Source organism: Pantherophis guttatus, chromosome 2 (genome assembly GCF_059756535.1).
Source record: "Pantherophis guttatus breed Tessera chromosome 2, ASM5975653v1, whole genome shotgun sequence".
Classification (NCBI taxonomy): domain Eukaryota; kingdom Metazoa; phylum Chordata; class Lepidosauria; order Squamata; family Colubridae; genus Pantherophis; species Pantherophis guttatus.
The window spans coordinates 11,465,942-11,478,187 of record NC_142064.1 but is presented as its reverse complement, the minus strand read 5'-3'; the positions used below and the strand labels follow the sequence as shown (position 1 = coordinate 11,478,187).

At 46.0% G+C, this 12,246-nt stretch overlaps 1 protein-coding gene across 2 annotated transcripts in view; it reads left to right on the top strand.

The window, feature by feature from the left end:
• Positions 1–11,892, top strand: part of ZBTB7C (zinc finger and BTB domain containing 7C) — a 183,495-nt gene extending 171,603 nt beyond the window's left edge. For both annotated transcript variants that reach the window (XM_060690756.2, XM_034403867.3), the window contains exons 2-4: positions 545–1,723; positions 8,527–9,185; positions 10,326–11,892. In XM_060690756.2, the coding sequence (XP_060546739.2) occupies positions 561–1,723; positions 8,527–9,157 (1,794 nt within the window). In that variant the 5' untranslated portion in view covers positions 545–560 and the 3' untranslated portion in view covers positions 9,158–9,185; positions 10,326–11,892. The remainder of the gene's footprint in view (positions 1–544; positions 1,724–8,526; positions 9,186–10,325) is intronic.
• Positions 11,893–12,246: the final 354 nt, after the last annotated feature.

The following is a 12,246-nucleotide window of genomic DNA, read 5'->3' as shown; positions in this document are numbered from 1 at the left end:
GTTGGGTGAAGTCTTCTCCATTCAGGTTGTTGGAGAGGCTTCTCCATTAGCCAAGCAGTAGCTTTTCTGGCTGAAAGTAAGAGCAATAGCACTTAAATTTATATACCGCTTCACATGTTTTAAAGCTGTCTCTAAATGGTTTAGAGCAGGAGTTACCAACCTTTCGGACCTCAGGGACCACCAAATTCATAATTTTAAATCCTGCGGACCACTAATATCAATTTTTAAAAACGATAAATAGTATTTAGTGCAATATAAAAAATGCAAGTAATTTTTCTGCGGACCACCAAAATTTTCTCGTGGTCCACAGACCACCAGTTGGTGACTTCTGGTTTAGAGAGTCAGCATATTGTCCCCAGCAATCTGGGTCCTCATTTTACCGACCTCAGAAGGATGGAAGGCTGAATCAACTTTGAGCCGGTGAGAATCAAACTTCTGACAGTTGGCAGAGTTAGCCTGCAATACTGCATTCTAACCACTGCACCATAGTAAAGTAAGGGAACTTGACTTAACGGTATGTCTCTGCTTGTGTATCTCTTTCTAGGGTTCCACAGGAGAATATGGCCAATGGCATTGAGGACCTCATCGGGATCCCCTTCCCAAACCACAGCAGTGAAGTCCTTTGTGGACTCAACGAGCAACGAAACGATGGCCTTCTCTGCGACGTAATTCTCCTGGTCCAAGATCAGGAATACCGAACCCACAAATCTGTGCTGGCTGCTTGTAGCCAGTATTTTAAAAAACTCTTCACCACCGGCACTTTAGCGGACCAGCCCTACATATACGAGATCGACTTCGTCAAGCCCGAAGCCCTTTCGGCCATCCTTGAGTTTGCCTACACCTCAACTCTGACCATCACCACGGCGAACGTCAAGCACATCCTCAACGCGGCCAAGATGCTGGAGATCCAGTGTGTGATTAATGTCTGCCTCGAAATAATAGAGCCTGGGGAAGCGGTGGAAGGCGAGAAGGCGGAAGAAGAAGAGGAGGAGGAAGAAGAAGAAGAAGAGGAAGAGGAGGAGGAGGAAGAAGAAGCAGGTGACTTCGCCAATCGGAATCTATCGGACGCTCAAGACCTCAGTTGCCACCAAAGTCCTTCCAAGCCAGACCTTCCTGAGGAACCCTTCCAAGATACCACTGATGTCTTCTCCACACGTTTTCCATCCAGCAGCTCCAATGGCTCACTTGGTGTCATCCGAGACTTCTCCATTGAATCCCTCTTAAGGGAGAACCTCTATCCTAAAGTGACCCTTCCAGAACGCAGGCCGGTCCTGTCTCCCTTCATGCCTGAGCTCTTCCCCCATCTATGGAACGGAGACTTTGGCCCCTTTGCCCAAGTAGAAGAGCAGCAGGTGGACAACACCCCCTTGGACCTGGTGATCAAAAAGCAAAAGATCAAAGAAGAGGAGAAAGAGGAGCCGCTGCCCACCCCTTTCCCCAACAGCCTCTTCAAGGACGTGTTCGCCAACACCGCCGCAGCCCCCTTCGGGCACATCAAGGCTGAAAACGATTACAGCGCCTACCTGAACTTCCTGAGCAACGCCCACTTTGGCCGAGTCTTTCCTCGCTGGCCAGAGGAAAGGAAGATCAAACCCAAAGCTTCCCAGCAGTGCCCCATTTGCAACAAAATCATCATGGGGGCTGGGAAGCTCCCGCGGCACATGAGGACCCACACGGGGGAGAAGCCGTATATGTGCAACATCTGTGAAGTCCGGTTCACCAGGTCTGCATATTTTTGAAATGATGGTAAATGTGCTTGGAGGGAGAGAAGGACAGAGGGACGGATAATGGATGGAGGAGGAGGATGGATGGATGGATGGATGGATGGATGGATGGATGGATGGATGGATGGAGGAGGATGGATGGATGGATGGATGGATGGATGGATAGATGGTGGATGGATGGATGATGGACTGATGATTGGATGGTGGATGGATGGATGGATGGATGATGGACGGATGATGGATGATTGATGGATGGATGGATGATGGATGGATGATTGGGTGATGGAGGGATGGATGGATGGATGATGGACGGATGATTGGATGATGAAGGGATGGATGGATGATTGATGGATGATGGAGGGATGATTGGATGATGGATGGATGGATGGATGATAGAGATACAGATAGCCATCAACTTATGACCGCAATTGAGCCCAAAATGTATGTTGTTAAGTAAGTGAGAAATTTGTTAAATGAGTTCTGCCCCATTTTATGACTTTCCTTGCCACGTTTGTTAAGTGAATCACTGCAGTTGTTAAATTAGTAACACGGTTTTTAAGTGGATCTGGCTTCCCCATTGCTTGTCAGAAGGTCGCAAAGGGATCATGTGACCCCATCACACTGCAACCGTCATAAATATGAGTCAGTTGTCAAGCATCTGAATTTTGATCACGTGACCCTGGGGATGCTGCAAGTGTCATAAGTGTAAAAAATGGTCGTAAGTCCCCTTTTTCAGTGCCATTGCAACTTTGAATGGTCACTAACTGAACTGTTGTAAATCGAGGACTACAGAGAGATAGGCAGACAGACACACACAGACACCCACACAAATGGATGATAGATAGATAGATCGATAGAAATGGATGATAGATAGATAGATAGATAGATAGATAGATAGATAGATAGATAGATAGATAGATAGATAGATAGATAGATAGAAATGGATGATAGATAGATAGATAGATAGATAGATAGATAGATAGATAGATAGATAGATAGATAGATAGATAGATAGATAGATAGATAGATAGATAGATAATGGATGATAGATAGATAGATAGATAGATAGATAGATAGATAGATAGATGATAGATAGATAGATAGATAGATAGATAGATAGATAGATAGATAGATAGATAGAAAGAAATGGATGATAGATGGAAAGATAGATAAATAGATATAGATAGATAGAAAGAAAGAAAGAAATGGATGATAGATAGATAGATAGATAGATAGATAGATAGATAGATAGATAGATAGATAGATATAGACAGACAGACAGACACAAATGGATGATAGACAGACAGACACACAAATGGGAGAGAGAGAGAGAGAGAGAGAGAGAAAGAAAGAAATGGATGATATAGATAGGTAGGCAGGCAGGCAGGTAGACAGACAGACAGACGGACGGACACAAATGGACGATAGACATACATACAGACAGTGTCATGGGCATCCATAGCTGGAGTTTGTTAGTTGATGGAAGGAATGTTGTAAAATAGTCCTCGACTTATAACCGTCCGTTTATTGACCGCTCCAAAGTTACAATGGCACTGAAAAAAGTGACTTACGACCGATGTTCAGGTTTACGACCTTGCAGCCCCATTCTCCTTTTTCAGAAACTCCTTGCACGGAAGAGGAGACAATTGTCCACCTCTGTCCTTCTGTATGTTCACCAGCATAGCTGGTCAGGTTCTTTCAGGACATGTCCATTACGTGGCAGGACCCTGTCTTCGTCTTATGTAGAAGTTCTGAGTGTGCCTAACGTCCCTGACTTAAAATGACATCCAAACCGTTGGTGTTTCAGCAAAGAAAACTTAAGTTTCTTTTCAGCTGAGCTCCTGGTGACTTCATGGAATCTCCATGAAGGTTGTGGGCCAGTAATGCGGATGTGGCTTTCCATCTGCCTCCTTCCGGATGTTTGTTTTACCTTCCCAGTTGCGTCTACAGCCTGCATGGTATTGAGAAGGAAGCCATCTCTGGCTGTAGAGCTTCCACACAATCAATCTTTGGTTGTCCCTCCTTGGCTGATCTCCAACATGTAAAACAGGGTCACCGCTGGTTGGGATTTTGGATGAAAGCTGAGCTGGAAATCCCTGAGCTGTTGACTAGACCAGGGGTACTAATGAAGGAGAACATATGTAGCTCAAGAGTTGACATGAGGGGTCGGTGGTGCTCTCTGAGCTTGCTGGTTTTCTTGCAGACGTTTTATTACCAAACTAGGTAACATCATCAGTGATAGTAAGGAGTGCTGTTTGCTGTGAATGGAACAGGAACAGAAAAGAACAGAACAGAATAAAATAGAACCAGGATTAGGATTAGGATTAGGACAGGATTAGGACAGGATAAGAAATCAGAATAGAATAGGATTAGGATGGAACAGAACAGAATAGAATAGAACAAGGATTAGGATTAGGATTAGGATTAGGACAGGACAGAACAGAATAAGAAATCAGAATAGAATAGGATTAGGATGGAACAGAACAGAACAGAATAGAATAGAACAAGGATTAGGATTAGGACAGGACAGAACAGAATAAGAAATCAGAATAGAATAGGATTAGGACGGAACAAAACAGAATAGACTAGAACAAGGATTAGGATTAGCATTAGGACAGGATTAGGACAGGACAAGACAGAACAGAATAAGAAATCAGAATAGAATAGGATTAGGACAGAACAGAACAGAACAGAACAGAATAGCAGACTTTGAAGCTTAAGGTTAAGTCCAACCCCTTGCTCAAGCAGGAGAACCTATACCTGTGATGGCAAACCTATGGCACACGTGCCAGAAGTGGCACACAGAGCCATCTCTCCGGGCAAACAAACCATCGTCCATTGCTCTTCCGGGTTCCGGCGTGCCAACCAGCTGGTCTTCACATGCACGGGTGCGCCGGAAACCAGAAGACCAGGTGGTGAAGATCATCTTCACGGCATGCGCATGAGCACCAGGCAGCTGCTCTTCCAATTTCTGGCATACTCATACGTATTGGACAGCTGTTCTTCGCGCACGCATGCATGCCAGAAACCAGAAGACTAGGCAGCCGGAGTGCATGCGTGTACCGGAAACCGGAAGAGCAGCTGCCCGGTGCGCGCATGCACACTGGGCAGCTGCTCTTCCGGTTTTCAGCAAATGTGTGCGCACTCCCATTTCGACACTCGGTGCCGAAAAAGTTCGCCAACACTGCCCTATATTATTTCTGACAGATGGCTGTTATATTCTAGTGTCTATAAATATAAACCAGGATATAAACTGTCCAGTTTATATTCTAGTGCAGTGATGGCTAACCTTTTTGCCGTCACGTGCCAAAAGTGGGGGGAGCGTGGAGGGGGGTCACGGGTGCGTGTGCCCACATCCATAATTCAATGCACCCCGCCCTTTTGTGCATGAGACCCCCGCCCCCCACGCTTCCCCCTGCTTTTGGCATGCGATGGCCCGGTGGTCCCAGTAGGCCTGTTTTTCGCCCTCCCCAGGCTCCAGAGGCTTTCTAGGAGCCTGGGGAGGGCAAAAACAGCCTTCCCCATCCCCCCGGAGGCCCTCCAGAGGCCAGAAACAGCCAATTTCCAGACTTCCGGTGGAACCAGAAGGCCTGAAAATCAGTTGATCAGTGCACGCATGTGTGCTGGAGCTGAACTAGGGCAACATTCGCGTGCCCACCAATATGGCTCCGCGTGCCACCTGTGGCACGCGTGCCATAGGTTCGCCATCACGGTTCTAGTGGCTTGCCTATCAGTGTCGGTGGGGGTGGCCTTTGAGATTCTTAGATTGGGCTGTTTGCTGTTGGCTTCTTTGGCAGTTTGTTGATTGGGGTGTTGTTTACTTGATTGTTGGTCTGATGCAGTGGTGAAATGTAACATTTGTTACTACCGGTTCTGTGGGCATGGCTTGGCGGGGGGGAGTGTAATGTGACTGGGTGGGCGTGGTCAACTTTTTTTTTTTTTTACTTTTAAAACCATTTTTTCTACATCCGAAGAGGTTGTAAAAAAAATGCTTTTAAAAGCCTCTGACGATCCCAGCTGAGTTGCCTGACTCGGGGCGGCTTACAATGCGTTAAGCAATAGCCTTCATACTTTTATATATACCTGCTTAGTAGGGCTTTCGGGCCCCCCCTAAGCGGTGGTTTTTTTTACACAAAGTCAGCTTATTGCCCCCACAATCCGGGTCCTCATTTTACCTCCCTCAAAAGGATGGAAGGCTGAGTCAACCTTGAGCCTGGTGAGATTTGAACTCGCAGTAATTGCAGGCAGCTGGTGCTACTTAACAGCACTTTAGTCTGCTGCGCCACCAAGGCTCCTTGTGCTTAAAGGTTTAATTGGGACTGTAATTGGGACTGTCATACAGGAAGTCCTCGACTTACAACCATTTATTTAGTGACCATCCAAAATTACAACAGCACTGAAAAAAAGCGACTTATGACCATTTTTCACACTAAAAACCACTGCAATATCCTCATACTGTGTTTCCACGAAAATAAGACCAGGTCTTATATTAATTTTTGCTCCAAAAGACACATTAGGGCTTATTTTCTGGTTGGGTCTTATTTTTTGGGGGGGGGAATACGGTACTAAATGCATCCATCTGGTTGACAACTGGGGCTTATTTGGGGGATGCTTACATTACGAGCATCCTGAAAAACCATCCTAGGGCTTATTTTCCAGTTGGGTCTTATTTTCGGGAAAACAGGGTAGTCACATGATCAAAATTCAGAGTCTTGGCAACTGACTCATATTTATGACTGTCGCCATATCCCGGTGTCCTGTGATTCCCCTTTTGCGACCTTCTGACATGCAAAGTCAATGTGGAAGCCAGATTCACTTAACAACCCTGTTTACTAACTTAACAGCTTCAGTGATTCACTTAACAAGTGGGGCAAGAAAAGTCATCAAATTAACAACGGTGTCAGTAACGTTTTAACAACTGTGGTGAGAAAGTTTGTAAAATGGGGGCAAAACTCACTTTAACAACTGTCTCACTGAGCAAAAGAAATGTTGGGCTCAATTGTGGTCGTAAGTCGAGGACTACCTGTAGTACGTTGGATGAATGCAACTCTTGATTTACTAAACTGACAAACAGGTTGGGGTTCATCTCATGGGCAGAGCCAACATGCAACGAATTAGCCAGTTCACCCTACTCTCTGAATGTATCTCCTTGGTATTTCGGGGAAGTGATTAGGGATGCCGCGTGAAACCACGGCATAAAACCTTGGCTAAAACTTTGACGAATCCTTAAAGCAGCTCCTGGATCCAGATTGGAGGAGAATTGTGAGTTACCCAAATCCACATGGTTATAATTTGCATAGAAAGTCAAGATCAAAAGTCTTTGGTTTGTGGATACTATTTCTGATGACTTCCTGGGATATTGGGATAGCATCAAAGGAAGCCAATAGCTTCTTCTTATAGCCTTCTGCTTTGGGACCAACTCTTTTGACAATGTGGGCTTGTGCTGCCATCTGCTGGCCAAGGCGCTTCCCTGCTTCTTCGGTTCTTGGCCTGTTTGGTAGATACAGATTAACAGAGATGGAAGGGACCTTGTAGGTCATCTTGTCCAACCCCACCCACCCAAGCAGACCCTACACCGTTTCTGACAGATGGCAGTCCAGTCCCTTCTTGAAAGCTTCCAGTGATGAAACTCCCACAACTTCAGAAGGCAAAGCTGTTCCATTGGTTGATTGTTCTCACTGTCAGAAATTTTCTCCTGATTTCCAGGTTGAATCTTGATCAGTTTCCATCCGTTATTCCTTGTCTGGCCTTCAGGTGCTTTGGAAAATAGTTTGATCCCCTTCTCTCTAGGAGTCTCTGGAGGCTGGGGACAGCAAAAAACGTCACTTCCTGTCCAACCGGAAGTTGGGAAACAGGCCGTTTCGGGCCTCCGGAGGGTCTCTGAGGGGGTGGGGAAGGCTGTTTTCGCCCTCCCCAGACGCATAGAGAGGATCTGGAGCCAGGTGAGAAAGAAAAACGAGTCTTTCCCACCCACCCCAGGCCCTCCGGAGGCAGGAAACAGCCTGTTTCCCTACTTCTGGTGGGCCCAGAAGGCCCGAAAATCAGCTGGCCAGCACATGCATGCGCGCCAGAGCTGAGCTGGTGTGCCTATTGATATGGCTACGCGTGCCACAGGATCGCCATCACGGCTCTAGCAGAAGGCAAGGCCTTCATGTATGTTTTTTCCAGTGAGACCAGTCTATCAGGGCAACCTGATCTACCGAAATATGGGACAGAGCATAATGCTTCTGCTTTCACCTTTCAGCCCCAACCCAGGAGCCTTTGCAGGCAGTCGCTTTCGCGACTAACTATTTTTGTGTTGAATTTATATTTTATCTTTATTTATGTCAGAGTGTGCACAGGTCTATCCCGTGTATCAACCCACGAAGCAAGTACAGCCAACAGTGTAAAAATAAAAAAAAATAAAAAAAGTGTTAAAATCAAATAGTGATTTTAATCTACAGTAGGAATATAGGAATACTATACATACATGTGCTACAAGCAGCAGCTAAACAAACAGCAATTACAGCAGGGAAGAAACTCGACGAACGAACGAACACTCTAGCAAGGGCCTCCTCTTATTACACAGGCTCTTAAAGGGATAACAGCCCAAAACCCTGCTGAACTCATTCCCCTCATGGCATCAGCTGATCAGCTCTTAAATTATCACCTTCACAATTTCTTTGTCGGTAAATTCAACACTTTCATGTGTCCATGAGAACTTCAGGAGGGAGCTTGCTCCTTACTTGTCTCATCTCAGGGATCTTTCAACTCTGTGCTTTGGTGATCCACCCTGAGTTAACCCTTCTTCTCCTTTGGCCAGGCAAGACAAGCTGAAGATCCACATGCGGAAGCACACGGGGGAAAGGCCGTACCTCTGCATCCACTGCAGCGCCCGGTTCGTCCACAACTACGACCTGAAGAACCACATGAGGATCCACACCGGAATCCGTCCCTACCAGTGCAAGTTCTGCTACAAGAGCTTCACCCGCTCGGATCACCTGCACCGCCACATCAAGCGCCAGAGTTGCCGGATCTCCCGACCCAGAAGAGGACGCAAGTCAGCCCCCTGGAGAGCGGCCAGCCTGCTCTTCGCCCCCACCGGACAACCGGATGACAAGAGTTTCTTGGTGCCCCCAGCTTTGGAAGACATGAGCGGCCACTTGGGCGGCCCTGGGCTGTGCCTTCCGGGCCCCAGCCCCTTCATGGATGTGGCCAAGAACAGCTTGAACCTGCAGGAGCTGGAGAACCAGTTGGAAGAAACCCAGATGAAGCTGTTTGGGAGGACACACCTGGACCTGGAACGGAACGGAGGCCTCTTTGCCTTTGCCCTGAGCCACGGCGAGGGCCTCTCGGCACGGCCGTATTTCTCTCTCCCGGATCCTTGGGGCTCGGGGTTCAATGGACTGGCCGCCCTCAACCCCCTGGCCTCTCTCTCTGAAGCTAGCAACTGAGTTGCCTTCTCTTCGAGGGATGGGTTGGGTAGGTACAATGGCTGCTCTCTAATGCTTACTTTGCTAGGAAAAATTTGAAAATCCCAGTTTTTTAATTATAGAACATAACTTGCCCAGACTTCCGTGAATGTTTGCGGGGTACAAGTGGGCAATTCTGCTAGGAGGGGGGGAAAGGCAGCCTTCTCAGATAACAGGTTTTTTTTTGCTATAGACTCAAAATATCAGGGTTAGAAGGAGTTGGAGAACTTCTAATCCAAGAGGTGTCCAACCTTTGTATCTTCAAGACTTGTGGACGTCAGCTCCCAGAATTCCCTAGCCAGGCATGCTCTCATCCAGAGGTGTCAAACTCAAGGCCTGGGGGCCTGGATCTTGCCCGTGGGGTGCTTAGATCTGGCCTGCGGGGCTGCCTTGGAAACAGCAAAAGACAAGCCTGCGATGCCTCTGCCAATGAAAACGAAGCTCGGGAGGGCCATGCGCGGCCCTCCCAGACTCCGTTTTTGCCCGTGACAGCCTCCTGCAGCGCTCTGCCAGTGAAAAGAGCCTTGGTAGTACAGTGTACAGTAGTACAGTACAGTGGTTTAAGGCACCCTGTTATTAAGCTGGTTATTAAGACCATCTGCCTGCAATTACTGCAGGTTCGAATCTCGCCAAGGCTCAAGGTTGACTCAGCCTTCCATCCTTTCTAAGGTAGGTAAATTGAGGACCCAGTTTGTGGGGGCAATAAACTGACTTTGTATAAATATACAAAAGTATGAAGGCTATTGCTTAACGCATTGTAAGCCGCCCTGAGTCTCCGGAGAAGGTCGGCATATAAATCAAATTTAAAAACAAAAAACAAAAAAAACGGAGCACTGGGGGGCCAGTCTACCACTTCCCCCTTGCGTTCAGAAGAACAGGTAAGACGCCATGTTTTCCATCTAGACCAAGTGACAGGCGTACTCTGAAAGTTGGGATGCACTGCTTAGACACATGACTTTGGATTTTTTTAATCCCTTGAGATTATAATTAAATTTTAGGGTGGTGTTATTTTGATGGACAGCATATCTTTTTGAAGGTTAGCTGCTCAGAGCCTTAGGAAACCAGCAGCATAGAAATGTCGCTAACAAATACAAATAGGGAGGAAATATTGATTATTAAGCGTATTTGTTTTTCTTTTCTCTACCTACAGACCCGTTCTCCAGTACTGCATTGGTTCCCAGTCAAGAAGGAAGAACATATTTTTTCCTTTATAAAAAGGACTGTCTTGAAAATTAAGCTCCCTTCGGAACTCTTTTCAAAACACCCCAAAAGACATCTCTTCTTTGCTCCCACAAATGCAAGGAAAAAAAACAAAACAGAATTTCTAGCAGCAACTGCAGACTTCGTTTTTCTTGGTTTATTATCTTTCCGAGTGACTGTTTTACATCTTATTTTGCAGGGGGGGTGGGCGGGTTGTTTTGGATTTTGACTTCGTTTTTTTTCCTTTTTCGGGCTGCTTATCCAACCCGGAGTCCTTGTAAAATATCCAAAGATTCTAAAGACTGTTAAAATCCACAAGAACTGGGTGCAAAAAAAAGAGAGACCCCTCTTGCTTTTTTTCCCTTTTGGGTTACATTTCTTGAATGATGGAATATGGGGGGGGAAGTGGTAGCAAGGGCGGGCAATCCTTTGAAATTTTTCTATTTATAACTATTTTTATGTGATTGCTTTATGTAAAGAGAAAAAAAAAAACAATACATCAGACAGATTCTGCCTTAGATAATCAAGGGACAATCATCCTTAACTTGGCCTGAAGTTCTAGATTTTGTGTTTCTAAAAGGCAAGTAAATACGCTTTATGTATTTATTGAGCAGTATTAACTGATTTTATTAAATTATTGGCCGTCTGAAGGATGTTCGGTATGCTTGTGGGTCAAAGCTGGGGAAGATAAACGTTGTGGGGCAGCAAAGTTCTGAAGTCCTGCTTTCTAAGGTGATGCATGCACTTAGGGCCTTCTTAAGTGGACATCTAGGGATGCGGTGGCCCAGTGGCTAAAATGCTGAGCTTGTCGATCGAAAGGTCGGCAGTTCAGCGGTTCGAATCCCTAACGCCTCATAACGGGGTGAGCTCCCGTCACTTATTTATTCGGCATATAAGCCGAATAAAATAAATAAATAAACCTGTCCCAGCTTCTGCCAACCTAGCAGTTCGAAAGCACATAAAAAATGCAAGTAGAAAAAGAGGGACCACCTTTGGTGGGAAGGTAACAGCGTTCCGTGCGCCTTTGGCGTTGAGTCATGCCGGCCACATGACCACGGAGACATCTTCGGACAGCACTGGCTCTTCGGCTTTGAAACAGAGATGAGCACTGCCCCTTAGAGTCGGGAACGACTAGCACACATGTGCGAGGGGAACCTTTACCTTTAAGTGGACACCTACACAAAGTGATGTGTGAAAGGGTGCCATCCATGTTCCAAATTTAATCCCATGCACTTAACCAGATCTGGGCCATTCTGTTGAGAGTGAGGGGCCTACAAAATGGTTCCTTTTCAAAGGCCTTTTCCTTTGGACTTCCTTGCCTGATCTTTTCCATGGTCAGAGGAACAGTGGGGGCTGATTATGGTCCTTGTGGTTAAAAAGTTAAGGTTGATTGCCCCTGGATCATCTTCTCTTGATTTATCGGTTAACTGGTTCCTGGATGGATTCATGTTTTGTTTTGTTTTGTTTTGTTTTGTTTTTCCTGGTGGAAAGACCATTACAGACTTTAATTAATGCTCTATAGCAGTTTCTTGATGTTTACTATATGGCAACCAGGCCACTCCTCTGGGGTCCAGTTGTTACAGCTGTTTGAGGGTGGGAGAGAAGGGTTCAACATTCTGTCAGAGTTTGTTGCAGAAATAATCAAATCCAGAAAGCACACACGGATGACTGATTCAGCTGGATTCATTAACTTCTTTATATACATATAACACATGAAGATAAATGTACAATACCAATAGCTGATTCTTCCAACGTGGTAGAAGTTACAGGCAGACACATGGGCAGAGGAGAGAACAATTTCCAGTTCTGAGTTCAGAGCAGACTAGTTTGCAGCTTCAGAGCTCAGAGCTTAATACAGAGCTTAAAGAACC